Source organism: Onychomys torridus, chromosome 23 (assembly GCF_903995425.1).
Source record: "Onychomys torridus chromosome 23, mOncTor1.1, whole genome shotgun sequence".
Lineage (NCBI taxonomy): Eukaryota > Metazoa > Chordata > Mammalia > Rodentia > Cricetidae > Onychomys > Onychomys torridus.
Genome location: NC_050465.1, coordinates 39,049,773 through 39,077,138, shown reverse-complemented (window position 1 = coordinate 39,077,138; position 27,366 = coordinate 39,049,773). Strand labels below are relative to the sequence as shown.

At 42.4% G+C, this 27,366-nt stretch overlaps 1 protein-coding gene across 1 annotated transcript in view; it reads left to right on the top strand.

Moving 5' to 3' along the window:
- Dnah7 (dynein axonemal heavy chain 7) overlaps nucleotides 1–27,366 on the top strand; it is a 253,668-nt gene that overhangs the window by 39,148 nt on the left and 187,154 nt on the right. Inside the window, 9 exon segments of the mRNA XM_036172739.1 lie at nucleotides 3,194–3,377; nucleotides 3,892–4,071; nucleotides 9,259–9,531; nucleotides 10,819–10,946; nucleotides 13,702–13,780; nucleotides 16,341–16,565; nucleotides 18,998–19,144; nucleotides 20,947–21,632; nucleotides 23,533–23,719. Of these exon segments, the coding sequence (XP_036028632.1) occupies nucleotides 3,194–3,377; nucleotides 3,892–4,071; nucleotides 9,259–9,531; nucleotides 10,819–10,946; nucleotides 13,702–13,780; nucleotides 16,341–16,565; nucleotides 18,998–19,144; nucleotides 20,947–21,632; nucleotides 23,533–23,719 (2,089 nt within the window).

Sequence of the window (27,366 nt, the reverse complement as noted above, 5' to 3'; positions counted from 1 at the left end):
GAAGAAAGTGACCTCTTCAGGATGGGATACAGATGAAATCCCTTAACATATAAGTCTGGGGACAAACCTCACCACAGACTTCAGGAAGATGGTGTCACAGAATAGAATAGAGCTCAAAACTTGATTGGTTTCTTTTCTGATAGAAGTGTAGATTGGTTAGCGGTGTGCCCCGGTGTGTTCACATTGAGTCTAAGCACCTTTTGGTGGGCCCGCCTGTGTTCATCATTTCTAAAAGGCAGAAACGAGTTGACATAGACAAATGATTGAAATAATTTCTACAGTCTTCTAACCCCAGGGCGGGGTGTTCTCACAGTGCCCTGTTGGTTCCTGCTGCTCAGCGGCTGACATGGTCTGTGCACCTTCTAGACACCTGTCTTGGTGCTCTTCTAATTCTTTGTCCCCACCCCAGCCTCTTTCCTCACTCTGCTTCTCTCACTGTCCCCTAAAAGGGGGCCCTCCCTAGGTCTTCCTAGTTGCCTTTCATTTTTACACCCACACATCTGTTCTATCATTTCTGTAGCTCTGGCCCTTACCGAATGTGTACTGAGTGTATCCAGCCGAACGCCCTGCCTGTGGATCACAGCAGGTTGTAACTCTTATTCTCTCTCCTAAGCCTGTCCTTCTTGTTCTGGACCATTCCCAGAGCACCTGAAAATCTTTTGGCTTTTCAAAATCCCTTTTGTTCTCCAATCTACATCCTCTCTGATCCTAGCAGAGTGTTATATTTTTTAGTCTTTTTTTTTCCTTGACTTAGCACAAAGTTCACCACTTTGCTGTATATGGTGCTGTGGTTTATATACATTCATAAGGCTGTGCAGTCATCATCACTAATTCCAGAATGTTGTCTTTGGCCCCAAGCAGTCTCTTCCTCCCTTGGCGGCCACTTCCCACAAGCCCCTGCTAGTCACTGACCACATTTCTGTCCCTGTTGAACTTCCCTGTTTGGGAAATTACATTTCAGCAGAATGACATTGTATATGGTCATTTCTTTGTGGTTTCTCACAGGAAGCACGTTTTCCAGGCTCATCTATGGTATAGCCTTGCTCGAGCTGGTGAGCTTTGATCCATTTAATACAAACCGGAGACGCTTGGGAAGAGGGGACCTCCGATGAGAGCTTCCCTCCTCTTGAACTGTGGGCACGTCTGATTTAGAAGTTTCCCGGTGTTCTTCATTCTTTCAAATAAATCACTTTTAGATCTGCTGGCTTTTTATGTTCTGTTTTGTTTGTGTTATTTCTGCCCTTCTTGTCTTGAGTTCAGTTTGCTTTTATCTTTTCAATGTCTAGTGGAATTTTCTTGTATTTTAATGTGGGTGTTTAGAGCTAAAAATCCCCTCTGTTCACTGACTTTTGTTCACCCTTCAGTTTGAGAATATAATAATTTCGTGTTCACTCATCCTAAATTATTTTCTAACTTGTCTTGTGAATTTTGGATATTTCTATTCATGTTATTTTATCTCTGCGTACTTCTGAATCTCCAAGTTCAATCCTTTGTATTTATTGAGATCTATTTTATGACTACCATTTGTTTAGATGACTTTTTAGACACGTCTTCTGTGTCCATTTAATGTGTATCCATTTGTCTTAATTCCCATTGCTTCTACCACTGGCAGGCCCATTTTTTACTCTGTGTGTGTGTGTGTGTGTGTGTGTGTGTGTGTGTACATACGCATAAGTACATTCAAGCAATTATGTGTGTTGGGGTGAACACTCACACTCATGTGAAGGCCAGAGGAAACCTCAGGTGTTGTACTTGGGTGTCTAATACCTTGTTTTTGGAGACAGGTTTTCTCATTGGCTGAGGCTTGTGGGTTTGACTTTAGTAGCTCTTCAGGGTCCTCCAGTCTCTGCCTGCCCAGCACTGGGATCTGAAGCGCAGTACTTTATTGGTGTTTTCAGTGTGAGTTGTGGGGATGGAACTCACGTCCTCGTGTTAAGCTATCTCCCTAGCTGGCTGTCACCTACCATTTAGACAGACCATTGCCAAACAGAAATGATGTCTCTGTTCCTTGTGTTTGTAAACTTCCTTCTTCAGACTGTCCTGTGAACCTTCATTTTGGCATCTCCCATTCATTGACAAATAATAAATACAAGTTCTTTACCTGACTTTGAAAACTTGCAGCATGAACCTCATCTCTTGGTGCATACTTCCTTTCACCTTGGGCCTCCAGAAACACGTGATGAATTCTTAGTTTTGTCCTATTTCTACTTCAGATACTTCTGTTAGGACTCTGTAATACTCGCTAGAAACCTTTCTCCGAGATTTAAAGGTCAGTGTCTCTCTGTCCTCTGACTTCCTAGCCAGTTTTCCATGGACTCACTGCTTTCATCATTATGAGAGAAGGGATGATGTAATATCTTTTTATAACTTCTATAACACTGTTCCTAGGACATAAGTGCACTCATGGTACATATTGTTAAAAGGGCAAGAAATGTATTTAAAACTTAGATTTCTTCTGTTAGAACACTCTGGTCATTCCTATCAACTATTGTTGAAAAGGTCATTATCCCATAAGACAGAAAGTAGCAGCATTCCTTAACCTTGCAGTGTTGACAGGGATTTTATAAGCTGAAAATTTCAGTGGTTTTCAGCATGAGGCACCTATATATGAAAGTGCACTATTATTCTTTTATTACAAGGACACATGAACATTTGAAACTCCATTTTAAATCAGTCATTCTTTCAGTATTACACTTTAAAGGAAATTGGGAAAATAAAATCCATTCTGGTATTGATTTGTGCCTTGTTTTTAAGCTATTGTGAAACAGTAGCTTGGCATAGCATGTGGTTTTAACTTGGTATAAGCTAGGTTCTGGTTTGATCAGTTACCCACTCACAGCTTTAAACTAACAGATCTTCCACAGAGACCATTAAAGAGCCTGAAGAGAAGTGTCCAATAAGGTTTTTTCTCATATTTCTTCAAAACTTGCAAGGAACCGTAATTGCAGGGTTAGATTTATGTCTTACAGCACCACATCACTGAGTCATTTTCTATTGGTTATGATTTAAAATTTCTTTTCCTAGGAGAAGTGAAATACTCTAGCACTTAGGTCTCAGAGAGTGGGGTAATGTCACTTAGCAATACACCTCCTTATGAAGACCTTTGGATGTCTAGAATTTACTGTTAATGCTTAATGCGAATGGAGTAATTCACTGAGAGTATTGACTTCTAAATGTCTTTTGTTCTTTCAAGGTGGTTTCCAGAAGTGCAGAATATTTATTACCAAGGCAATAAAAAAAAGCAATTGCCCACTGGTGACAGCAGCGCCAAACTGGACTCTTTCTTCAACTGCGCTGCCACGCTTATGACCTTGCAGCTACAGGACCTCACTCTGGTCTCCATGCAAGACTTCACAGACCTCATCTCCCAGCCCCCTGTGAGTACCGCTCAGCTAGGCAGCGGCGCCTTGGATAACGAACGGATTTTCAGTTCCTTCAGAAAGGAAAATGGCAAGAGAGCTTTCCCAAGAGACAGCAGAAAGTTTATCTTCAGACCCATTACACTTATCTGCTGAAATGTTAGGTCAACTTGTAGTTTGGATGAGATTATCATCACAATAGTGAGGATTTGGGTAAATCCTTAGGGGGAGATTGAGTCCTGAAGGCTTGGGTAGAGCTTGCAGGAGGAAGGAGTCCCTTTTTGGTCTGGAAGGAGACTGTTTTGTACAGTGTCAACAATGCCTTGGAATCAGAGTGTGTTTCTTCTCTTGGTCCAACAAGACACTCAGTTCCAAAGAGTCAGGATGGCAGTCACTCCTGCTATCTTTCTAGCAGGTGCTCTGGTGGAAGTGTGTTCCATGTATTTAATTGGGGCTAGCATACCGTTTCATCCTTAACAATTGATCTCTCTGTCTCCATGTATACCTAAAGTTATTTTATTTATTTTTATAGGAATCTATTAGGGCTTTTGAACATCCAGGTTTCATCATGAGGCTGATTCTTGATAATAACAGCATTAAGTTTGAACCTGAGTTTAGTGACTACATAGATATCCTGGTAAACGTTTATGAAGTCATGATTAAGGCTGTCAGCTTTGTGCCAAGAGTCGAGACAAAGTTGTATTCCAAGTGGGTAAGTAACAAGGACATCCTGATTGCTTGAATTTGCATGGTACCATTCACCTAAGGCCTAAGATTTGACAGAGACCCCCCTGCTTCACAGAGTATGAAAGCTGATAATACCAACTTATAATAAAGTTTGTGGGCTAGAGAGATGATTTAGCAGTTAGAACACAGGCTTCCAGAGGACCAGGGGTAGATTCCCAATGCCTACATGGTTGCTTACAACCATATCTAACTCCCAATTTCAGGGGATCCCATTCTCTCTCTCTCTCTCTCTCTCTCTCTCTCTCTCTCTCTCTCTCTCTCTCTCTCTTCTTTTGAGACAGGGTTTCTCTGTGTAGTTTTAGTGCCTGTCCTGGATCTCCCTCTATAGCCCAGGCTGGCCTCAAACCCACAGAGATCCTCCTGGCTCTGCCTCCCAAGTGCTGGGATTAAAAGCGTGTGCCACCACCGCCTGGCCCCCATACCCACTTTTGTCCTCTGGCTCTGCATGCACATGAGGCAAGGGCATACATGCAGGCAAAACACTCACACATATAACATTAAAAAGAAGAAATCCTTGTTAAAACTATCATCTCCCACTAGCTTCTTTTATGAATTATACACGTTCCTAGCCTAATCCTCCACTGGATGTAGCAGAAAACTTCCTGAGTGGCCAGAAGTCAAGCCGTGATGGGGTTGGAACAGCTGATGAATGCTGGCTGTATGTGTCGTGCTGTTTGCTGAAGTACTCATTCAGTGACGTCAACACAACCCCAACTCTGTAAAACTATCCCAGGATTGATGACCCCTCTCTCCTAGACAGAGCTTTTTCTATCAGTAGCAAGCTCCCGCCTCTGTCCTCACAGATCCCGCCTCCACATCTCCTTGGTGGCCACTGCCGTTTGATCCACCGCGCAGGCGTGCCCAACAAGTTATCAACTTGCAAGGTTTTCAGGTTTCCTAGCTCCAATCAGTAGCTTTCTTTTTCCTTTTCTCCTTGTGAAGTAGCTTACACATAGTTTACATATACACAAAGTACAGACCGGATACTAGCCTTGTGGCCTCAGAGTTAGCAGCTGCGCAGTTGCGGCCCATCCAAAGAATGGAGCCTCACTGCCCTGAAAGCTCTCCCCACCACACCGACTACAGTGCTCCCGTTTTCATCTTAGCTCCCAGGAGAAGCATCACTAGCCTGAGCTTTAGAGTGGCCATTTTTAATGTATGAGAGAGAGAGAGAGAGAGAGAGAGAGAGAGAGAGAGAGAGAGAGAGAGAGAGAAGAAGAAGAAGAAGAAGAAGAAGAAGAAGAAGAAGAAGAAGAAGAAGAAGAAGAAGAAGAAGAGGAGGAGGAGGAGGAGGAGGAGGAGGAGGAGGAGAGGGGAGGGGAGGGGAGAGGAGAGGAAAGAGAAGAGAGAGGCGTGGGGGCGGTTACTAGTTTTCTGTATATTCCTAAATGATTTCTCTTTATATGCTGTATATGCTTACCTAAATAGAGACATATGTAATTCATGATTTGATTTGGCGCTAGTTAATATCATATCACCTTGACACAAGCTGGAGTCCTCTGAGAGGAGGGAGCCCCAACTGAGGAAACGCCTCCCTAAGATCAGTCTGTAGGGCATTTTCTTGATTAGGGATTGATGGTGGCACCGCTGGGCAGGCGGTCCTGGGTTCTATAAGAGAGCAGGCTGAGCAAGCCATAGAACAAGTCAGTAAGCAGTTCCCCTTCACGGCCTCTGCGTGTGCTCCTGCCTCCAGATCCTTTCCTGCTTGAGTTCCTGCCTGGCTTCCTTTGATAAGAGACAGTGCTGTGGAAGTGTAAGCAAAATAAACCCTTTCATCCCCAAGTTTCTTTTGGTCTCGGTGTTTCATCACAGCAGTAGAAATCCTAGCCAGGACAGTTAGATTACTTAACATTTTGATTATGGAACTATGCATTGGCTGTTCTTTTCTAATGAAAGACAGAAAGGGAGTGGATCCGAGTGGGAGAGAGAAGGTGGGGGGGGGGTGGTAAAGGGAGGGAAAGCTATTCAAATTATGTTACATGAGAAAAGAATCTATGTCTAATAAAAGGGGAAAAGAATTAAAAAAAGAAATCATGCATTGGGAGGAGAATGTCCCCTTCAAGGAGTTCCTATTTATTATTTCATTTTCTAGAAATTACACTAATTCTTGGTGCAAACAGATTTAGACATTTTTATGGTCCTTTCTACTTAAGATACTTTTGTCTTTACACATATTAATTCTTCTTCATCCTGAATTTAAGAATTCCACCGTCTTTTTATGGGTGTGTTTAATTTCCTTAGGTTGGATTTTTTTCTTCTAGTGTTTTCTGTAGGGCTGGATTTGTGGATAGGTGTTGTTTAAGTCTGGTTTTATCTTGGAATATTTTGTTTACTCTGTCTATGGTGATTAAAAGTTTTGCTTGATGTTCTAAAATAGAAAGTGGTGATGGTGTCATGGGGCTATGAGGATGCTGGACTAAAGTCTATCAAATTGTGCAAACAGGCAAATTGTATGCCATGTGAATTATTTGTCAATACAGATTTTATAAGATGTTAAAAAAAGAAGAAGAAGAGGAATTCTACCGCCTGTGTTCTTGGCCTGAGTGATTCTGTTGGTGGTGGAGTCTTGCCCATGCTGGCTAATTGCTCCGAGTTCTGTCCCTTTGTGACTAAAGGACAAACACAAGAATTTTACTCGGGAGGTCTTCGTGGCTGTTGTTTGCGTTGGCTTCTTAGGACTTCTGTAAGCGTTTGAAAGCTCTGGAAGGCTTAGCTGTGACTGGATTATTTTTGACTTAATGCTATTTTGAAAGCACGGGCTATGTGCTTATCCAGGTTGGAGATTAGAATTCTGTCATGGACTGTTAAGGCAACTGTTTCGCAGGCAAAGAACTGACGTATTCCTCACTCCTCCACCCACTTTGAGGACTCTATCTCCTTCTAGTTTCCTCAAGTCTCCTAAGAGCCCTCATTTGGTTACCTATATGTGCGGGTGTGAATTACCATGTCCTGTTTTGCTCTGCTCTGAGGCTCTCTCTATCTTCTGGTGTCAGACCCTGCTCCCTACTCCCTCCTTGCTGGGGAGTCGGAGCCGAGCTTAACCTCAGAAGTGAGTTAAGTTTGCAGGAGCTGCGCACTGTGACATCTCCAAACTGAGTTTCTCCCATCTTGGCCCTGTAGACTCTTCCTTTATCCTTTGACCCCTCAGCCGTGCATTGGAAGAGGTAAATTTAAGAATTATCCAACATATTTATGTATTCCGAAATAGCTGTTTTCTGCTTATCAGTTCTTCATACTGCTACACTTTGAAGTCTGTCAAAATTCACTGCTTGCTTTACCTTTGCAGAACCCCAACTCATTTGTCACATTCATTTCTAATACTTCACCTCTTTTTTTTAAATGGAAAATGTCAAGGTAGCTTATGAAACACATTGATATAAGCAAGTTAATAAGATAAGAATTATCAAGCGCTAAGTACTGATTATAATTATCCAGATGAATTCTGTTGCTATGACTTTATGATTATAAAACATGACTCTTCCCTTCCTGGTGTCTAAAGTAAAGAGGATATATGATGAGTTTAAATTAGTATGAAAAACGTATAATAATTTAGACTTTTCAAGAAAAGAATGATATTTGCTCTGACATCAGATTTTAAGAAGTAGGACTTGCGTGGGGCATTGTATATGGGGTAATTAATGGTTTTGTCAACCTTACTTGGTCACATTTTAAAAATAAAAACTCTGGGGTTCATCATAATGACCATCCCTAGATAGCTATAGGTAATTTGAGGACCAGCCAGATTTGAAAATAAATTATAAAACCACTTTGAAATATAAAATAATTACATAGAGTCTCAATGACCTTCAGCAGTAAATGCAGAAGCAGATTCATATTGATCTTCATTATTATATTTGATAGGAATGGAAAATAGATTAAAATGCACCTTTATTTCCCATGGAAGGCAAATCTGGTAAGGGCTAATGTGCCCTGAGCCCAGACTCATAACTGTCTCATGATCTGTTTGATATTCTTTCAACACCCGAGGTATTGCACAAAATATCATTTTTCTTAACTCTCAATGGGCACTAATTAAATTTAATATTAGAAACTTTCTAAGGTACTTCTCAAGTCTGAGAATCCAATTATGTCTAGAAAGATAGCTGTATTTTAGAAATTAGATAAGCTGCTAAAAATGTGGGAAACATTTTATGATGAGTCTTAATGACCTTTACAGGAGAACCCATAAACCCACATAGCACACAGCCTGTTGTATGGACTGCATTATTCTAAAAGCTGTTTTGTAGAGGAGACAACACCCGGTGTCAGTTGAGTCCAGGAAAGAGGGACCAGTAGAGGCAGCAGCATTTGGTAGTGTCCTTGTGAGCAATCTAGCTTTAAGACAGATCATCTTCGGAAGTGCCCATTAGGGGCGTAGCAGACAAATATTCACTGGATTACTAAATCAGTGTGATCAATTTCAACGTCATAGAATACTCACCACAGACTACGATTTCTGTTCACTGCCCAAGTTTAAAAAAAAAATCTCTTCTAGACGTCAGAGTCCAGATGTTTCTAAGAGTGACAATGCAGATTATAAACTACATTAACAGTCTTCTCTTATTTGCAAGGGGAAGGGGTCGAGCTGTTGAGATTTATCTGCTCATTTAAAACTGTTGTCTCACACATTCTTGCTCACTATTACCCTAACTGTGGTAGCAGAATAGGAATTTGGCAATCAAAGATCAACACTAAAGGTCACTAGTGAATGGCGATCTTTCTCTCCACCTTGTGGATAGGTTCTATGATTGTGGAGTATGACAGTGTGACTCTATGAGCATTTCCTTTTTAAGAGGGAAGGCCAAGGCCAGCCTTAGAATGCTAGCACAACTACCTGTGGGCTTTGTGCTTTTGTGTCCTAGGTCTTATTTCCCATGTGTTTTCCCACAACCATTCTCCCAACTATACTGAAAAAGAAAACACAAACAGCTAGCCTTTAAGGACAATGAAGATTACACAAAATCTCCATTTTACAACACTCTTTGAGTTAGACTGAGTTAGTTATATTTCCATTGATTAGAGGCTAGTAGATCACAGACACTTATGAATAAAAAGGGCAATATCATAAGATTGGCACTTTTACAAAGACAGTATAATAGGTCCAGTTTACCTAAAGGTCCTTAAAGTAACGTTGTTTTCCTCCTTGGGTTAGGAGAGTAAGTCTAGGCCAACAACCTTGAAGCCCATAATTCTGAGTGAAATTATAGACGCTCACAAAGAGAAGATTAAGGAGGTGGTAATAAGAGAGAGTGCGGCACCCATTGAGCACCTCAGACTCTACGACAAGTATCAGTTCTTGATCACCAGGAAAGCCGAGCGTGATGTCGATGAGTTCCTGCTACAAAATCAGAGCTATGAGAGACTCATAGAGGAAATTCGCAAATACCAGAAGCTAATAGAAGACATACAGTACACGTCTCGAAAGGTAAGCGGCCCTTTCCTCTGTGACTCCTGACTGAATCGCAGGACCTTTTCTCAGCTGTATTAACGTCTAAGGTGGAAACCCACAGGGAAAAGTTGAGAGTGCTGTCAACAGGAGCAGACTGGCAGAACGGGTGGCATGTGCGAGGCGTGGGGCAAGCCTCAGTGTAGAGCAGCCGGGACACACACGGGTCTTGTTGCTCCAGTGCCCCCGAGATGCCAGCACCACTTGCTGACCTGTGTCATGTGCCGCCCCTCCTCCCGGTTCCAAGAACCTGACTTTTAAATTGCACGTTAACGAATCATTTGGAAACCACAGCAATGACATCAAAATGTGCTTGCTTCCGTTACTGAGGATAATAGGAACTTAAACATCCTCTCTTAGCCTTGTTATCAAAAAACATTTTTTTTTTCAAATTCTCTACCATGCACACGTATTATATTTAAATACAGAACAAATAAAATACTTGAAACCCATCTTACTGCTGAATGTGATGACATGCACCTGTAATGCCAGCACTCAAGAGGCAGGAGGACCACAAGTTCACGGTCAGCCAGTCTGGACAATAAAGTCAGACAATGTCTAAAAATAAACAAAAGGAAACAAAACAAAAGGAAAATAAGTGAAGTCCATTTTTATTGATTTGGCAGTAGCCTAATTTCCTAAACTTTTAAAATCTATTCTTCTTCTGGATTCCAGGATAACCAACTTCAAGCTTATTTACTCACAAGATAGTTGTAAAGTACAAAGAGCAGGGAATAGGTGTCAGAAACGTCCCCATCTCCACATGGGAATTTGTGGTTGTCTTCTGTTGTTTGTTTTTGAGACAGGATCCTGCATTTAGCCTAGGTTGGCCTAGAACTCACTGTGTAGCCCAGGCTGGCCTCAAACTCACTCAGTCCCAATTCTGCCTCCCAAGCACAGGAGATTATAGCCCTGAACCAGCATGCCTAGCTCAACAACTCAAAAACAAACAAACAAACAAACAAAAACCACAAACACACAAAACAAAACAATAAACAAACAAAACACAAAACAAAACAAAACAATAAACAAACAAAACAAAAACACAAAGACACACAAAACAAAACAAAACAATAAACAAACAAAACAAAACAAAAAAACACAAAACACACAAAACAAAACAAAACAATAAACAAACAAACAAAACAAAAACCAAACCCCCAAAACTCAAAACTTAACCTCGCTCCATGGCACACACAAACTGGTATCCAGAGAATGGGAGAATTAAGAGACTCTCTTACTTATTAAGTCTTTATCACCCTGCAGACGGTTCGTCTGGGAATGTTTGAAATGCATTGTGAGGAACTGATCAGAGCTTTGGTGAAGCGAGCTGATGTTATCTGTGGGAGACTGATAGCTAAGATGTTCCGAGATCACCAGGAAGTGAACACAAGGTATGGAGTGCCACTGCTTACGCGCGCGCGCGTGCGCGCGCGTGTGTGTGCGTGCATGTGTGCGTGCTTGTGTGTTAGGAGCGGGTCATTTCATTGGGTCACTCAACTACAGCAGCGGACTAGAACAGTGTCACGAGTGGTTCAGAAGAAAGGATTATTTATGCTAAACTTCCTTCTACATGGAGTGACACTTTGTGATGTGATTGTCCCTGTGATTTCTCTCACAAATGTGCCTTCCCAATTGTGTATTAATCGTAGCATTAAAACATGTTTTCACTCTCCTGCACAAGTCAGGTGGACATGGATTTCATATTTTAAAATGTATGTAATCAACATGTAAGTTAGTTTTCAAAGTAGATTTATTTACTTAGGAGCTATGGGTGGATTTTAAGGACTTGTCAGATTTGGAACTTTGTCAAATTATCATTATTCTTCAAGGCTTTGATGAGTTGTTACCTTAACTGGACAGTTATTTGTTGGCTAAACAGGGGGGTGGGGGGGTGGGAAAGCTGGCTAGTCTAAACCCAAAGAACACCAGTGAGTGTAAAGCTGGATGCCCCCTTGTCTAGGCCAAGAAACACAACTAGAGTAACTGCTCCTCAAACAGGGAAACTCGCTTCTAATACGTTACAAGGTGGAAAGCAGAAATAACCAGGACTTTCCTAGTATGGCTTTTGAGGGCAGGATCTCACTAAGTCCCTGCGCTGGCCTGCAAACCATGATATGCCCAAATACTCATCTCTCAATATCCCAGCGGGATTGGAGATGTGAGTCACCCCACCTGCCTCACAGAACATTTCTTACAACTCTGATATCGGAGAAAACCAAGATCATTAGAAATTGTGTAGAAGTCTGAAGGAGGCTTCATTTGCCTGACCTGGGTTACACATGAGACTAGGGTTAAGTTATGAATGAACTACACTGAGAGAAGTTAGCGTACAGAAATGGAAATGAAGTACATTCCAATGGCGTGTTGGAAGTACCGCACTCGGGCCTGCAAAGGAGAGCAGGGGGGGCAGCACAAATCGCTTTCTCGGTGTGGTGCTGGGAGGAGAGGCAGCGGGGAGGGAGGGCTGCAAAGATGTTGGAGAGAGGGAGGAAGGGTTATGAGAGCAAGGAGGGTCAGACTCATGAGGGGAAAGCCATAGCAATAGCTGACCCAAGCTAAGGGGAGCTCATGGACTCTGGATTGACAGCTGGCGAGCATGCGTGGGACCGAACTATGTGGGTGAAAGTTGTGTGCCTTGATATGTTTGTGGGTCCCCTGGCAATGGGGCCAGGACTTAACCCCGGGTATACAAACTGGCTTTGTAGACCCCATTCCCTATGTAACAGCCTGTGTTGACTCCCCAAGGAAGGAAGGCCTTACTCTCTATGAGGAGGGAATGGGGTGGGATAGGGGGGGGGGGGGGGGGGGGGGTAGGGGAGTGGGAGAAGAGGAGGGAGGAAGAATAGGTTGGTATGTAAAAGGGAAGAAAATCTTTTTTTTTTTTTTTAAATAAAAACATATATATACAAAATGGAGTAGGAATTTCCATTTTAAGGATGAGTCTGCCAGGAGAGTGGCATGGGCAAAGGATCCCAGGTAGAAAGGGAGTCTGTAACCGACAGCAAGCAGGTAATTGGTGTTGTGATCCACCAGGAAAAAGCCAGTTAGTTGCCTTGCTTCTGTAGACAAGGGTGAGGAGGTGAGGGCGGGACTGCAGAGGGAGGACCAGTAGAAGAGGTGGGGTTTGTGAGGCATCCCCAGGAACCAAGCTGCATTTTCAGCTTACAGCACTGGTCCCTCTGAAGTACTGCGGAAGGGTGGAAATGAGGATTTTGTGCTGGGCGCTGGGCGAGGCATTTGCTTTAATTCTGTTGCTGCCCCTCCCCCTCCTCACGACCCCCTGAGCTCATGGCAGCTCTCCTTTCTCCCCCCCCACCCCCCCCCCCCCCCCCCCCCCCCGTTATTCTTAATGACGCCAGACTCGCTGGTGTGCAGAGGGCGCAGCAGAACTGCTGCAGGTGTCCTGACCGGGGTCACCCAGCTGCACCGCAGAGGTCTCTACACGGTGTTACACCTCTCCCTGCCTACCGGTTCCTCCCCACTCTGAGCTGTACCCCTTAGTGGATAGGACACCCCCGTCTGTCTCTCTTGATTCTGCCACTGAGGCTTGCAAACGCTCAAAAGGCTCACCCATCTTCCATCCCACCTTCAGCTCAATGTGGTTCACATACTCTTCCTTCCCTCCCCAGCCAGTTTTTGTGAAGAATTTTTTTTTACCTCTGAAGCTTTTTCTTTCTTTCCAGTCCCCAAAATAAGTTTATTCATTATTTTTACCGTCCAGTAGGAAACATTGGAGAATGCCAGTCATTTCTGGGCAACAGGCCTTTTATTTATTTATTTATTATTTTTAAACTATTCCCTATAAGTAGAGTTAATTACTCACTCCCTTTTTACCATCTCAGTGGGCTGGGCGTGGGAACCGCTCCTTGAAGGAACTGACTCAGGCAACAAACAGACTGTGAACCGTGTGAGGGTCATTATAAAATCGTGTTCATTTTTACGTCTCTGTCATTTAATACTGTAGTTTGGAATATGGTCATTAAATTTATATTGAGCAAATAAGTAAGTGAACACGAATTTGTATTTAATTCATTAGATGTCATGTAGATAAATCATAACCTATTTTTCATGCAACAGAGCATTAAATATGTGTTGGGGTGAAACGGAATCATAAATGTGTCAGGTGGCTTTTGTCTGCTGTTTCAGATTATGTGACGAGTTTGAGAAGATAGCTGAAAAGGCTCTGAGCACGCCGCCGAACACAGCCGAGCTCATGGAGATGAAGGTATCATTGACACGTCTGTGTCTCCGTGAGCCGAACTGTCACAAGAGCGCAGAGAAGCAGGTCCCGCTCAAAGTTAAGACAGAGGCTCCCAACCCTCAGGATGTGTTAGGTGTTTCATTCACAAGCCTGCCGTCGGGCCTCTCCTGGATGTCCCTTCTGGCCTCTGTGTGGTCACTAGTGGGCCACCTGTTAGATACACACAGTGTGCTCCGCTGGCTCTCCGTCAAGCTGACTGGTGCAAATATTCTTTGGCAGTTGACTCTGCTCAACCTGTCTCTCAAGCTCCAGCGGTCCCCCGCAGGTACCCCTGGCAGAGCAGACGCTCACGCATGCCTGTCGTCTACGTGTATTTCTGTTGCAGTCACCCGAGCTAACAACTCACTGACCAAACCAGGTCAGAGCGAGGGGCCCCAACGGGGCATGGATACTGAAAGTATCGGAGTGATGACGCAGTCCTCTGCCAGGTGGGCTTGAGAACAATGTCCACAATTATCAGCGAGCTAGCAGACGTTGGCCAGGACTGGTCAGGGTGACCCGAGATGTACGTGTACACTCACTCATTCTAATCAGCAGATATTCAATCCTTCAGCGGCATCCTTTTCTTCCGTTTCTGAAAAGGCTGTGTTTTGCGATGCTCTGACTGTGACGGTCACCTGAAATGTTCCCAGCATCCATCCAATCTTTCCATTTTCCATTGGTTAATTTGCCCCATTTTATGCTCTTTCTGGTCTTGGAACATTTAACTTTTCTGAGATTCTTTGCTTTTTTTCACTTTCTAGACTTCCCCAAATCCAAACTAGAACCACTTACGTTTAGTTTTAGATATTTAACTGAACTTGCAAACATGTGAAATCATTCAAAACTCTGTATAAACAGAAATTATAAAAAGAATTCAAATGGTCATGTGTACAAATTCTTCCGGTTATTGTTTAAGAAAAATTTACTAAAATTATTGGAACTAAGTTTTATATTTATTATTTTTAGGTTTACTCAGAGATTTCTATTTTCTTTAAAGTTGTTTGTGTTTGGGCAGGAGTCCTGAGTGTGTGAACACATTAAGGGGGAGTTTTTTGTGTTTTGTTTGTTATCAGCCATCAAGTAATTCTTTGGTTGGTAATAGGTATAGATAATTAATTGTATGGATAATTGCTGGGTCGTGCTTCCTCTTTGTTAGAGGAAAATTCCTGTGGAAAGATTTAGGATTATTCAACACAAGTTTCTATTGCATATAATAATCTTTAACAAAATCAGCAAATAAAATTCATTGCTTTGTATTCTCTGCACTTTAAAAAGTTTATTCCAATAAGAGCAAACAAGTTGGTAAGTTTAGTCAATACAAAAATGAGTCATTAATGATAAATAATTCCTAAATTTAAAAATACATATTTTGATGAGACATTAATTGCTTGTGAAAAACTGTAGTTTCTAAGTCAATCTGTTGCGTATGTGTTGTGACATTGTCGGTTGTGTGTTTTTGCTTTACAGCCATACATTCCAGACTCATTCTGCAATCCCTACCAGTTAATCAGCGGTTTCCCCCACGCAAGCACGCTAGCTAGCTTTGTGATAAACTGGGACGAGGAGCAATCTTTCTTCCTAAAGTTGATTTGGGCAACTGACTAGAGCCCAGGAGGTCCTATGGGATCTGACTTCAATTTAAAACCATTTTCCTGGGCCTGAGAAGATGGTTCAGCAACCCCCCCACAACCCCCCAGCTGAGGACCAAACCCAGGGCCTTGTGCTTGCTAGGCAAGCGCTCTACCAGAGTGGACCTGAGTTTTGTTCCCAGCACTCACTGTGGGGTGCTTGCAACCCCCAGCGACTCTGACTCCAGAGGATCAGAGGCTCTGTTCTGGACTCTACCGGCACTCATGTGACTTCAATCTTCCCCTACGCCCATGCATATACATAACTGAAAATAAGAATAAATCTCTAAAAATCAACATTCTAGCTTGGTGCCCCTGGCGTCTCTTGAGACCCTCACACAAGCTCCCTCATGCCACAGGGGCCTCATGCTCCCACTGCCGGCCCCTTCCTGCTATTAGTGTGTCCCATCGCTAACTCTGTTACATGGTGCAAGGGGCAGCAGTAGCCTCAGGCCTCTGGTGGGAGCACTGTCCATGCTGAGAGTTCGAATTTTCACTTATTTGACCAACCGGCAACTCTCTGATTAGATGGCAAACTCCACGAGGGTAAAAGCTGGGTTGTCTTCATGGCTGCTTCAATGCCGGCAGCTGGCACATGTGTCAGGCATATTTCTGGTGCCTCAAAGTACTGAAGGAAGAAATGAAATCATGCGGGCAGCGTCTGCTTTTATCTTCCAGGGATGCACAGCCTCCTCCCCTGGTCTTGCATTGATTTTTTTTTTTAATGTGTTGTTAAGTATCTTCTCACATTTTTTTTTCTTTCTGTTGCTGTAGTGACATGGTTGGGATGGTGAGAAGTCCAGGGTGCTGAGCTCCCGAGTCTGGAGCCACGCTCTGGTGTGCTGTGTGTACTCACGCAGCAGTTTCTGCACAGAGTCCTCACAGTGCGGTCTGTAACCCTTGCTTTCCCCCAGGCTCACATTCAGAAAGTGGAGACAACGGACATGGTAGAGCTGGGACAGAGACTAGTGGATTCTAAGAACTGCCTGGCCTTCCTCATTGAGTGTGTGAACTTCTCTCCTGCCGACATCAGGCTAAACAACAGCGTTTTCCAGTGGTATGCCAGAATGGGCGAAGTTTTTGACGAGCACAGGAAAATCATTAAAGATAAAACAGAACAGTATCAAGAAGGCCTTAAGGTTGGCACTGTAGACTTTTTCAAATTACTCTTGTCTTCTAGAAATGTTTGGATTGTAACTCTTTACACAGTACTAGAGACTCCTTTGTTGCACGGGCCACACATTGTAGCTTTCTCCCTGTAACCTCAGTAGAAGATTGGATCTTCTCTAAGATGATGCAGGAGTGGCTCCACAGGGCATTGATCGACGTGGGATCCTTCTTTGAATTTTAGAGGTGGTATGAAGAAAGTGCTGGAAAATGTTGCTCACAAGTGACGGTCAATGAAACAGTGTTGATTTTGGGCTGTTTATGGTACTAACTTCAGGGGGTGGTTGTTGGGTTGGTTTATTATTTATTTTTGATTTTTTTATTGGATCAACATCAAGATTCCCCTGTTGACATGCTTCATCATATTCATAGTCACTCTGGCTCCCCTGAACACAGTGCCCTGACTAGACATTTTTTCTGGTAGAAGGTTTGTGGCTTACCCTTATCTACTGTCTAGCCTGGTTTCCTGCTTTTTGGTACACTCCTGATTTTGTTAACTCCAAGAACCTTCTAGTTCTCTGCCCTGTGCATCTCTCCTGCTCTGCACTCTGCAGCACACTGCCCTGACCACACCAGTCACACTCAGTTGGTTTTTATGAGACACCTTCTAGACCTCACGTAGATTCTCTGTTGTTCTTTAACACACTGCCACTGGATTAATGTCCCGATCAAGATGATTACTTTCAGTTCTATCTGCCACTAAAAGGTCAGCTCCTGAGAGTCTCATTTTTATTTATTCCCTATTTTTATCCAATTTGCTAGCACAGTGACTGACCCACAGTGTCTCAGCCCAGTTTGTGCTGTTAGGAGATGTATGACTGGGTAATTTATAAAGAGAAGCTTATTGCTTCCATTTCTGGTGCCTGAGAAGTCCAAATTCAAGGGAGCAGCATCTGCTGAAGACCTCACACTGTGTCATCCCTTGGCTGTAATGGAAGGAGAGAGATTATGGGGCACCTTTGTAAGCAGGAGAACAATAGAGAGGAGGGAGGGGAAGTGGCCAAGCCCACCCCTTTCCTAGCAGCCACTCTTGTGTTAACTCACTTCCATGAGAGCAGAAATCACTTCCCAGGCGAGGCCAGCACCCTTAGGCCCTGCTCACTCTTAGGGTTCCATTTCTCATCATGTTTATTTCCAATGCATGAATGTGGGGCACATTTAAACCAGAGCTTTCAGAGGGCTCTGGGCACTCCACAGAGTTTTATGAATGGATTACCTACATTTTTCAGTTTCGTTTCATAAAAGAAACAAAAATTCTTAAGGTTGACTTAGGTCATCCAGACCAGGTGTTCTTTGATCCCAAGCTACCTGTTGTTCCAGCACACCCAAGAAGATGCAGTCCATAGATTATGCTACTTGGAGACTCAGTCAGAGCCTCAAAGTTGTTTATTTTAAACTCTTGTTGCTATTTCTCTTTCATTTCCAACACTATGAGTGTGGGAAACATGAAAGTGAGTATTAGATACTTAAATCATAAAACAATTGACTCTTAGAAAATTCCTTGGTGGCCCAGAATGATCTACACTTGATTTTAAAGTGTTCTTTTTCAATAATCTGCATATAATATTGATGCAATCTTCTTCTTTTCCTTCACCCATGAAGTCAGAGCAATGAATTCACTGGCAAACGAGGACGGAAACCAGCCTTGCCTCTATGAAATAGAAAAAAAAAAAAAAAAAAAGATCCTGTTTTTGAATAACCTAGATTTGACTTTTAGATATTTCATTAATAGATATTTTAAGAATCATGTAATCTGGGATGGCTTACCAATGACAGTTTTAGAAGTGTTGTTGTTTTTTTTTTTTTTTTTTTTTTTGTGAAGCACACATACATCTGTTTTATGTTGGAATATTAAAATATTAATATTTCACACCTGGATTTATTAGCTTTGCACATTTCTTGTCATGAGTGCTCATGGGAAAAAGCAGTAACTTTGGGATATCTTGGTTCAGTGTTGCTAATTGAAGAGCTCCCTTGGCAACAGCATAATTAAAGTAGTTGAATTTTTCACAAACGCTATGAAAATGATAGTTATTCATATAGCCCTTAAATAAACAGACCTTTCTTCTAACTCTAGCCTGGTTCTTAGCAGTTTTTCAAATGCTCAGTCATTTGTTTGCATCAATTTTTCAGCCCACTAAGGAATATAATTTTAACACATTTTTTAAATGAATCAAAACTTATAAACCAGGGAACTGGAGGAATTTTAGTGTGTTTATTTTAAAATTAATTCTTTTTTCATATTTTAGATTCCAGTCATCCTTTAGATTATCTTTCTTTATATTTTGTCATAAAAATATAATAATAATAATTTTGATAAGCCTTTCAAATAGTTAAGATTTCTCTTGATATCCAGGGGTTTTCATTTTGTAAGAATAGTAAGCACACGTATTGTTTCGATCAGTTGCGGTGTGAGCGGTTTGTGGAGGAACTGGAGAGTTACGCTAAACAAGCAGAAGAATTTTATACATTTGGGGACCTGCAAGACGTACAGCGGTACCTGAAGAAGGCTCAGGTGCTGAATGGCAAGCTGGACGCTGCAGCAGACAAGGTATAATTACAATCACTGAAGGATGCGGTAACTCAGTGAAAGAGCAGTGTGTGTGTATTGAGTAGTTGCTCTTAAATAGATCCATCCAGGCACGGTAGTACATGCCTCACTCCCAGTACTTGGGAGGTTGAGGTAGCAGGATTGAAGGTCGGAAGCCAGCCTAGGCTACAAAAACAACAACAACAACACCAAAACCAAAACAGTTGAATTACATTAAACAAGAGAATAACAGAAGCAATTCAAACTTCTAGTCATGCTTCAAGGAGAGGCAGCAGGGTGTTTCTCTGTGGGTGGCAATATGTTTCTGTGGTCCTCAGCTTTTATTTTAAAGATAGAGTTATCTCTGCCGGTTTATCACACACCACATCATCTAATCATCTGCAGCACAGTTCTACCGTAATTGTTGAGAGAAGGGCACATAATAGTGTTTGATTGCGGTTTAGTGTTTTTGTATTCAGATGCCTGCTTAGACTGAGCAGCTGTTTTAAAATTAGACCCATTATTGCCTCTCCCTGAGCCGCGTGCTCACACGCTGCTGAGTCTGATTCAGCTTTCTTAGAAGAACCTGGGAGAGGAAAGCTAGATCCTTTGCCACACACAATACAATCTTGATTCTGTTTTATGATGAAAACAAACTGTACTTTTCTTACACTAAAAGGCCTGAATATCTGCTAAGGTAATTAAATAGTTTATAATTGTCTCAAATAGGTCAAATACACATAAAAAAGTAGAAATAAACTTTTAAGATGGTTTATAACCAGTGTCACTGAAATTCTAAGTCGCCCGATTAACTGATGTATCCAAGCAGATTGCGCAGCCGATGTCTTGATGTAGTCCATGACTAACTAAGAGAAAACGCTTCCTCTGCCTCTTCCGATTCTGTGGTCTTAGTGCTTCTGCACACTTCTGATGCATAGCACATACATGTGCACACATAACATTATGGTTAGCAGCTACTGGTCTACAATATTTTTCCTATTCACTTTAAATTATTATTGAATGACTTCTGTTTGTATTTCCACCTACATATGTCTTTCCTGAGCTAAATCAAGAATTCTTAGGAATCAGACCCTTGGCCTCTTTTCCACAGTAGCTAACACAGTGAGTGATCTTCTTTTCAAAGCACTTAGATTCTTTCAGTGAATGAAACCAGATCTTCAATATGTCTTTGGGGGTAAAACTTCCTTCTATTTGTAAATGTATTTGACTGTTAAGCTAATGTAACAAAACACTGCCTAAAAACATGATCACAAAGAAACAAGGAAATGGCATTTAATCTTTAAAAACATAAATCATTTCATTTGTGACATGGATTAATCCAGAGGGGATGTGGTAAGTGAATGAACCAGATACAGAAAGACACCCAGTGTGTGATGGGGCTGCAAAGAGTCCAGCCTGGAGAAGCAGTGCCTGATCGTGGTTTCCAGGGAGCAGGGATTAGGAGATATTGATTAAAGGATAGGAAACGAGTTAAATGGAGGAATACGTTGGATAGATTTATTAGACAGCGTGGTGGTTATATTTAATAGCCATGTATTATGTGAACCTGCTGAACGAGTAGCTTTTCAGGGCGAGGTAATGCACATTCTCATTAGCTTGAGCTACTCATTTCAGAACGCATACATATGTACACCATAGATATATACATTCAATTAAGTTTTCAAGAAAAAAAAATGAGAACGAGACTAATGCCCAGTCCTTACAATTCTTGAATTTACTGTTAGGGCTCAGGGAGAGCTGGTGATTAACATCTTCAACATCGTTCACTTTCAGAATCACTTACTCAATGCCCTTCTTTTCAGATTGAGCAGTTTAATGCAGAAGAGGAGGCCTTTGGCTGGATCCCATCAGTGTATCCTCAACGTAAAAAGATCCAAGATGGTCTGAACCCTTATCTCCGTCTCTATGAAACTGCTGTGGAGTTTAGTACCAAACACAGAGGGTGGACAGAAGGACCATATCACAAGGTGAACCCAGACCAAGTAGAGGCTGACGTTGGGAACTACTGGAGAGGGCTCTATAAGCTGGAGAAGGCCTTCCACGACTCCCCCAATGCACTCGCAATGACAAAAAAGATAAGAGCAAGAGTGGAAGAGTTCAAGCAGTACATCCCTCTCATCCAGGTCATCTGCAATCCCGGCCTGCGCCCCAGGCACTGGGAGGCCATGTCTGCCATTGTTGGCTACCCGCTGCAGCCAGCCGACGACTCTACTGTTTTCTCCTTCATAGACATGAATCTGGACCCGTTTCTAGACAGATTTGAAGGCATCAGTGAAGCAGCCAGCAAAGAATATTCCCTTGAAAAGGCCATGGATAAGATGATGACTGAATGGGACACCATGGAGTTTGTCATCCATCCGTACAGAGAGAGTGGGACACATATCTTGTCATCAGTCGATGAGATTCAGATGTTGCTGGACGACCATATTATCAAAACACAAACTATGCGAGGATCACCGTTCATCAAGCCTTATGAAAAGCAAATGAGGTAACACGACATGAAATGTTGATATGACGTCACCCGAGCCACGTGCGTTCAGTCTAAAGTTCTCCTGGGGACTGAGTCTTCATTTCACATTTAATATTTTTAAATTCATTATTCCATTTCTAGTTCTGTGTGTGTGTGTGTGTGTGTGTGTGTGTGAGAGAGAGAGAGAGAGAGAGAGAGAGAGAGAGAGAGAGAGAGAGAAAGAAAGAAAGAAAGAAAGAAAGAAGAAAGAAAGAGAGGAGATATGGCCCGTGGCAGCCAGAAGAGGGTAGTAGGAACCTATGGAGTCTATTGTAAGGAATGATAGCCTTCATAGTTTTGAAAGAGTATGGATCCCTTTAGATAATATTCAGAGACTCATTTTTATTGCCAACAAACTGATCTTACTTTTTTTTAATCCTAAGAAGTAACTTTGTGCCCAAACATAGTTTAAAGAGAGGGAAGTATAACACTAAGATGATGCCAGTTCCCAAATTTGGAAACAGAAGGTCAGAGACAGACAGCCTACTGTGGTTTCACCTTCTATGCATGATAGCTGGCAACTAAATGCAGATGAATAAAACAGATACAAAAACAACCGGTTGTAACCAGAAATTCTTTAAAAAAAGATAGCTAAAAACGTTGAATTCTTACTCTGTTCCTAAATGTTTTCTTTTTTCTTTTTTCTTTTTGTTTTGTTTTTTTGAGACAGGGTTTCTCTGTAGCGTTGGAGCCTGTCCTGGACTAGCTCTGTAGACCAGGCTGGCCTCGAACTCACAGAGATTCGCCTGCCTCTGCCTCCCGAGTGCTGGGATTACAGGCGTGCACCACCACCGCCTGGCAAACAGTTTAGATTTTACCTTAAGAAACAGGCAGCTAAACTAGACGGCCATCTTCGGTATGTGCTTGGCTGGCAGGGGAAACTGACAGGATGGTTCCTGCCTCTGGTTCCCCCACACCTGAGAGATGACCAGAAACCCCTGGCTCTTCCCCTTCCAGCTAGGGTCGTTTTTTAGGGACTGGGATTGATAGCATTATGCAGTGGGATTTTTTTTTTCCTGCGTCATAAAGGCATTAGTGGGAAAAAAAAAGATAAAAATGCCAGAAGAAAGCAGAGGCATTCTTAAGTAAAACAGATGCCCAATCCACAGATAAATGCTGGGGAAAATCATTTTGAAAAGACATTTGAAAGCATCCTGTAACCAGGAGAACTATTAGACTTCTTTGTGTTAATAACTGAAAATTACAGATTATCTCTCGTAAATAAGTAAGGCATTAATATACAAACAAAGGTATTCCCTTCCAAGTCTCACTGACTAATAAGGCATTCTTCCTTGTCTGGTTTCTCTGACAGCAGTCACATCTGGGGGCTCTGTCCTTTGTTAGCTTGGAGAACTGGCGCCTGGTACCTAAACTTGCCCCCCCCCCCATTTGTACAAAGGAAATGCTTTGTACGGGGATATTGCAAAGGTGGATGAACATGCAGAGAGATTTTTAAATTGCAGTGATAAAAACATTAATTTTGCAGTGATGTTTCTACATAAAGGAACTTCAGTCATTAAGTTTTTGATATTTGGAGATGAGCTGACAACTTTACTGTAGTTTAAATACTACCTCTTACGCATGTATGCCGCATTGCATTTGGATAAATGGGAATTTTGTGGATATAAGCTCTATCTTAATGATTGGTTATAAGCTTGAATGTTGATGTAATTATTCTGAAACAGGCTTTACTAAAACAAAAAACAAAAACAAAAAAACAAAAAAGACCCTGGTGATTTACCTTTGAATGCTGCCAGAGAAGCAGACATTAGAGTAACAATGTTGCATGTGTGGTCGGCAGGCCGGCCGTGGGTTTGAACTTTGCTGTCTGGGCCCCCGCCTGGCTTGCTGTTCTGAGACCACTGTGCTTGCCCCACAGAGAATGGGAGGGCAAGCTGCTGCTGCTGCAGGAGATCCTGGACGAATGGCTGAAGGTGCAGGCCACCTGGCTCTACCTGGAGCCCATTTTCAGCTCTCCCGACATCATGTCCCAGATGCCGGAAGAAGGCAGGCGCTTTACAGCTGTGGATAAAACATGGAGAGACGTGATGAAAACTGTTTTACAAGTAGGTCGAATTCTCTGAAAATGTGACTATGTAACAGAAGGGATGCGACTTGTGTTTTTAAAAATCCACGTGAGGGCTGGAGAGACGGCTCAGCTGTTCAGGGCAGTTGGCTGCTCTTCCAGGAGACCCGGGGTTCAATTCCCCGCACCCACACGGCAGCTCACAAATGTCTGTAACTCCAGTTCCAGGGGACCTGACACCCTCACACACAGATCAATGCAGGCAAAACACCAATGCACATGAAATAAAAACAAAATAATTTAAAAATAAATCCGCGCGAACAGTTACTGTTTCTAATAAGTCATCACTTCCCCTAATAGACACTCTCTTTTCAGCTATTATTTTAGAATTTCAGGAGAAAGGGATGGTGGAAATCAAAACTGGGTACCTTGCCCCATTCCCTCTGGAGGCCTACACTGCCCGGAGTTGACTTCGTGACCTTCGTCTGCTGGTGTGGCTTTTACCAGCGGCTTTGGCGGGAAGCTAGCTAGCATCCGCTCTGGATGCTATGTCCATTCTGGCCCTGTCTCCCTGCTGTGGCCTCACTGTTCTCTACTGTGACAGGAAACGACCAGTAAGCTTTCCCGCTGCTCAGGAAGTTTAAAAAAAAATTAAAAATGCAAAGAGAGGTCCATCCAGAGAGTCTAAAAAAATGCAGACAAAATGCAGTGAGGTCATAAAACACATAGATCCCAGAGAGGCGAACTTGAGCCAAGAAAAAATTTAATAAAGCATAGTCACACTGAAGAACATCACGTACAGGATTTGCTTACAAATGTGCTGCTTTTATTATTGCAAGAACACAAACATCTCTGTTGATATTTTAATCCAAGACCCTGTAAGCTAGAAGAACGGCCCCTAAAATGTCCTAACCTGAAATAACAATGTGCACATATTTATTATTTAAATTCACAAAGTTATGCCTATAGCCTAACTACTGATCATCATTCATCAGTGGCAATTATGCATTTGACAGGATAATATCAGGAAGATGGACATGGGCTTGTTTAGTAGGCTTGCTTCAATTTTGTAATAATATTATCAAATATGTACAAACCAAGCTGTAAAATTAATCACAGTATAATTAATTCTACACTTAATAGGACTATTGTGTAACACTGAGTCATTTCTAATGTAGATCACAAATATAATCTGTCATATAGTTTCCTACCACAATGCAAAGCCCTTATAATATATATTAATTTCATTAAGAAAGGGTTAATTAGAATGTTTTATTGTTTCCCCAAATTTAAAGTAGATATTTCTATTCATCTCATTGTTATAACTTTAATACACACACACACACACACACACACACACACACACACACACATATATATATATATATATATACAGTCTCATTTTGTAGCCTGGCTGGCCTGGAAGTTGCTGCCAGGCTGACCTCAAACTCACAAAGATCCATTTGCTCCTTTCTCCTGAGTACCAGGATTAAAGGTGTGCACCACCACTCCTGGAAAAAAATATTTTTGATATTTGATGAAAATATCCTTTAAAATCCCACAGTTCTATGGAGTTGTGTACATTGTTCAGTGTCTAGAAGGGGAAGTGACGAGAGAAGAGGTTCTTGTGGCCATCTGGAACTGTGCAACCCGAATAAGTGCACAGCTCACGCACTAGTCCACAGACAAACAGGTTTGGGTTTTGTAGTCACAGCTGTTAGTTTCGGTGACCCTTCATGAGCATTTGCTGAACGATGTCACGGTCTTCCTGCACTGCTCTGCGTGTTCTTGTTCTCCATGTTGGTATCCAGAGAAGATCTTGTGCACAATCTCTGAAGCTCTGAAGACAAGCATGTGGCCAGATTCTCTCAAGAAGCCTGATGAGATGATCCGTGCCGTAGAAGCAGTGGATTAACAGCTCAGTACAAGAGGGTTGCACTTTCACGCTTAGGGGTCCTAGCAAAGACTCTTCGTGTGGTGGACTTTTCCATGACAAACTTCCAGAGATTAGGAACAGAACATCACTGCTGTGGTTAGCAGGATAGGCTTGATTGACAGCTCAGTCTCTAATTCATATAATGGCCAATGCATAAACATTAAGTAATTTTATGGGTTTTTTTTTTTCACTGTATACATAACCCAAATACCTTCCTCATTCCAAGACCTTTCCTTGCAATTCTAGAAATTTCCTATTGGTTTTGGTGAGTAGAACAGTTTTGTTTGTGAAGCCTTGTCGGTCTTAAAACTTCAGAGTCGTATTCTGCCGGGACCCGTCTCCCAGCAGCGCAGGTAAGCCCGAGGCTCTGGAAGAGGAGGGGCTCCTTTTCCACCCTGTAACATGAATCTTCAAAGGTCTTATTGATAAAAATAAATGGAGCCAGATATTGGAGTGAAAGCTGAAATATCAGAGAAACAGAACAAGCCAACCATGTTCTTATCTCTACGAAATCCTCAGTCTAAAGAGAATGAGTTCTTGTCTCCTCACACCTTATAAACCTTTCCTGTCCTGCCATATCACTTCCTGGGATTAAAGGCATGTGTGCTTCCCAAGCAAAGGCATGAGATCTCAAGTGTTTCAATTAAAGGCGTGTGCCACCATGCCTGGCTCTGTTCCCAGTGTGAACTCCCAGAGATCTCTGTCTGGCCTCTATGTCTAATGTAGGAGCTGGCTCTGTCCTCCAACCCCCAGATAAGTTTTATTGGGGTGCACAATGTATCACCACACCACTCTGCCTCTGTCATTCAGATGCCTATGATCTAGTGTTGGGACAAGCACCCCTGGTGTGCCTCAAATGGCCTGTTCCTCATGTAGGTGCGTCATAAACTGAACAGCCTCATATCAAGGATGTTCAGGGATTTCCATTGCCTTAAATACCCAACATTTCTTTATTGTGAAAGCTTTCCAAGCTATTTTCTTCTATTTGAAATACAGTTTATTATTATCATCTATCACCACGTTATTGTTCAGTAGCATACCTGAAACCTCTGCTCCTGCTTTATTACAATGCACTATGCATCATGGGTCAAACCTTCCCCCAAACCCCTCCTCCTCACCTCTCTTCAGCTTTTGGTAACCACCAGTCCAATCTCGACTTCTATATGGCCACCCTTTTTAGGATTCCACACACAAGTGAGAGCACATAGTACTTGTGTTTGTGGGCCTGGTTCATTTCACTTACTGTGTAGATCCCAACACATCATAATGTGCATCATCATGAATGACAAGATCTCAGTTCAACGGTGGACATGTTCAGCTGTTTGCCTCTCCCGGCCATACAATGTGTGTGAGAGTGGAGATGTCTGTTCAGAATGCCGTCTTCAGTGTTGGATGGGTTCTTAGTGGATTCGCTGGATCACGTGTTGCTTCTGTCTTGAGCTTTCTCCAGGGATCTCCAGACTGTTTTCTATGATGGCTGTACAAACTTACATTCTCTCTGTGCGAGGGACCCCTGGGTTTTCTGTCATTTCTCATACTGGTTAGCTGCACACTTTCCTATGCTTTCTACTCACTGTGTGTTAATGTCTCTTGAAGTCTGACGCGCTGCCTTTGTCCGGTTTCCTGTAGGATGTGCCTAGCAGATACCTCTTCTCACAGTTTCTGTCTGGGGATGGTTTTATCTCCTCCTCCCTTCCAAAAGGAGAGTTTGGATTGGGTATAGTATTGGGGGCAGGTTTTCTCCCTCAGTG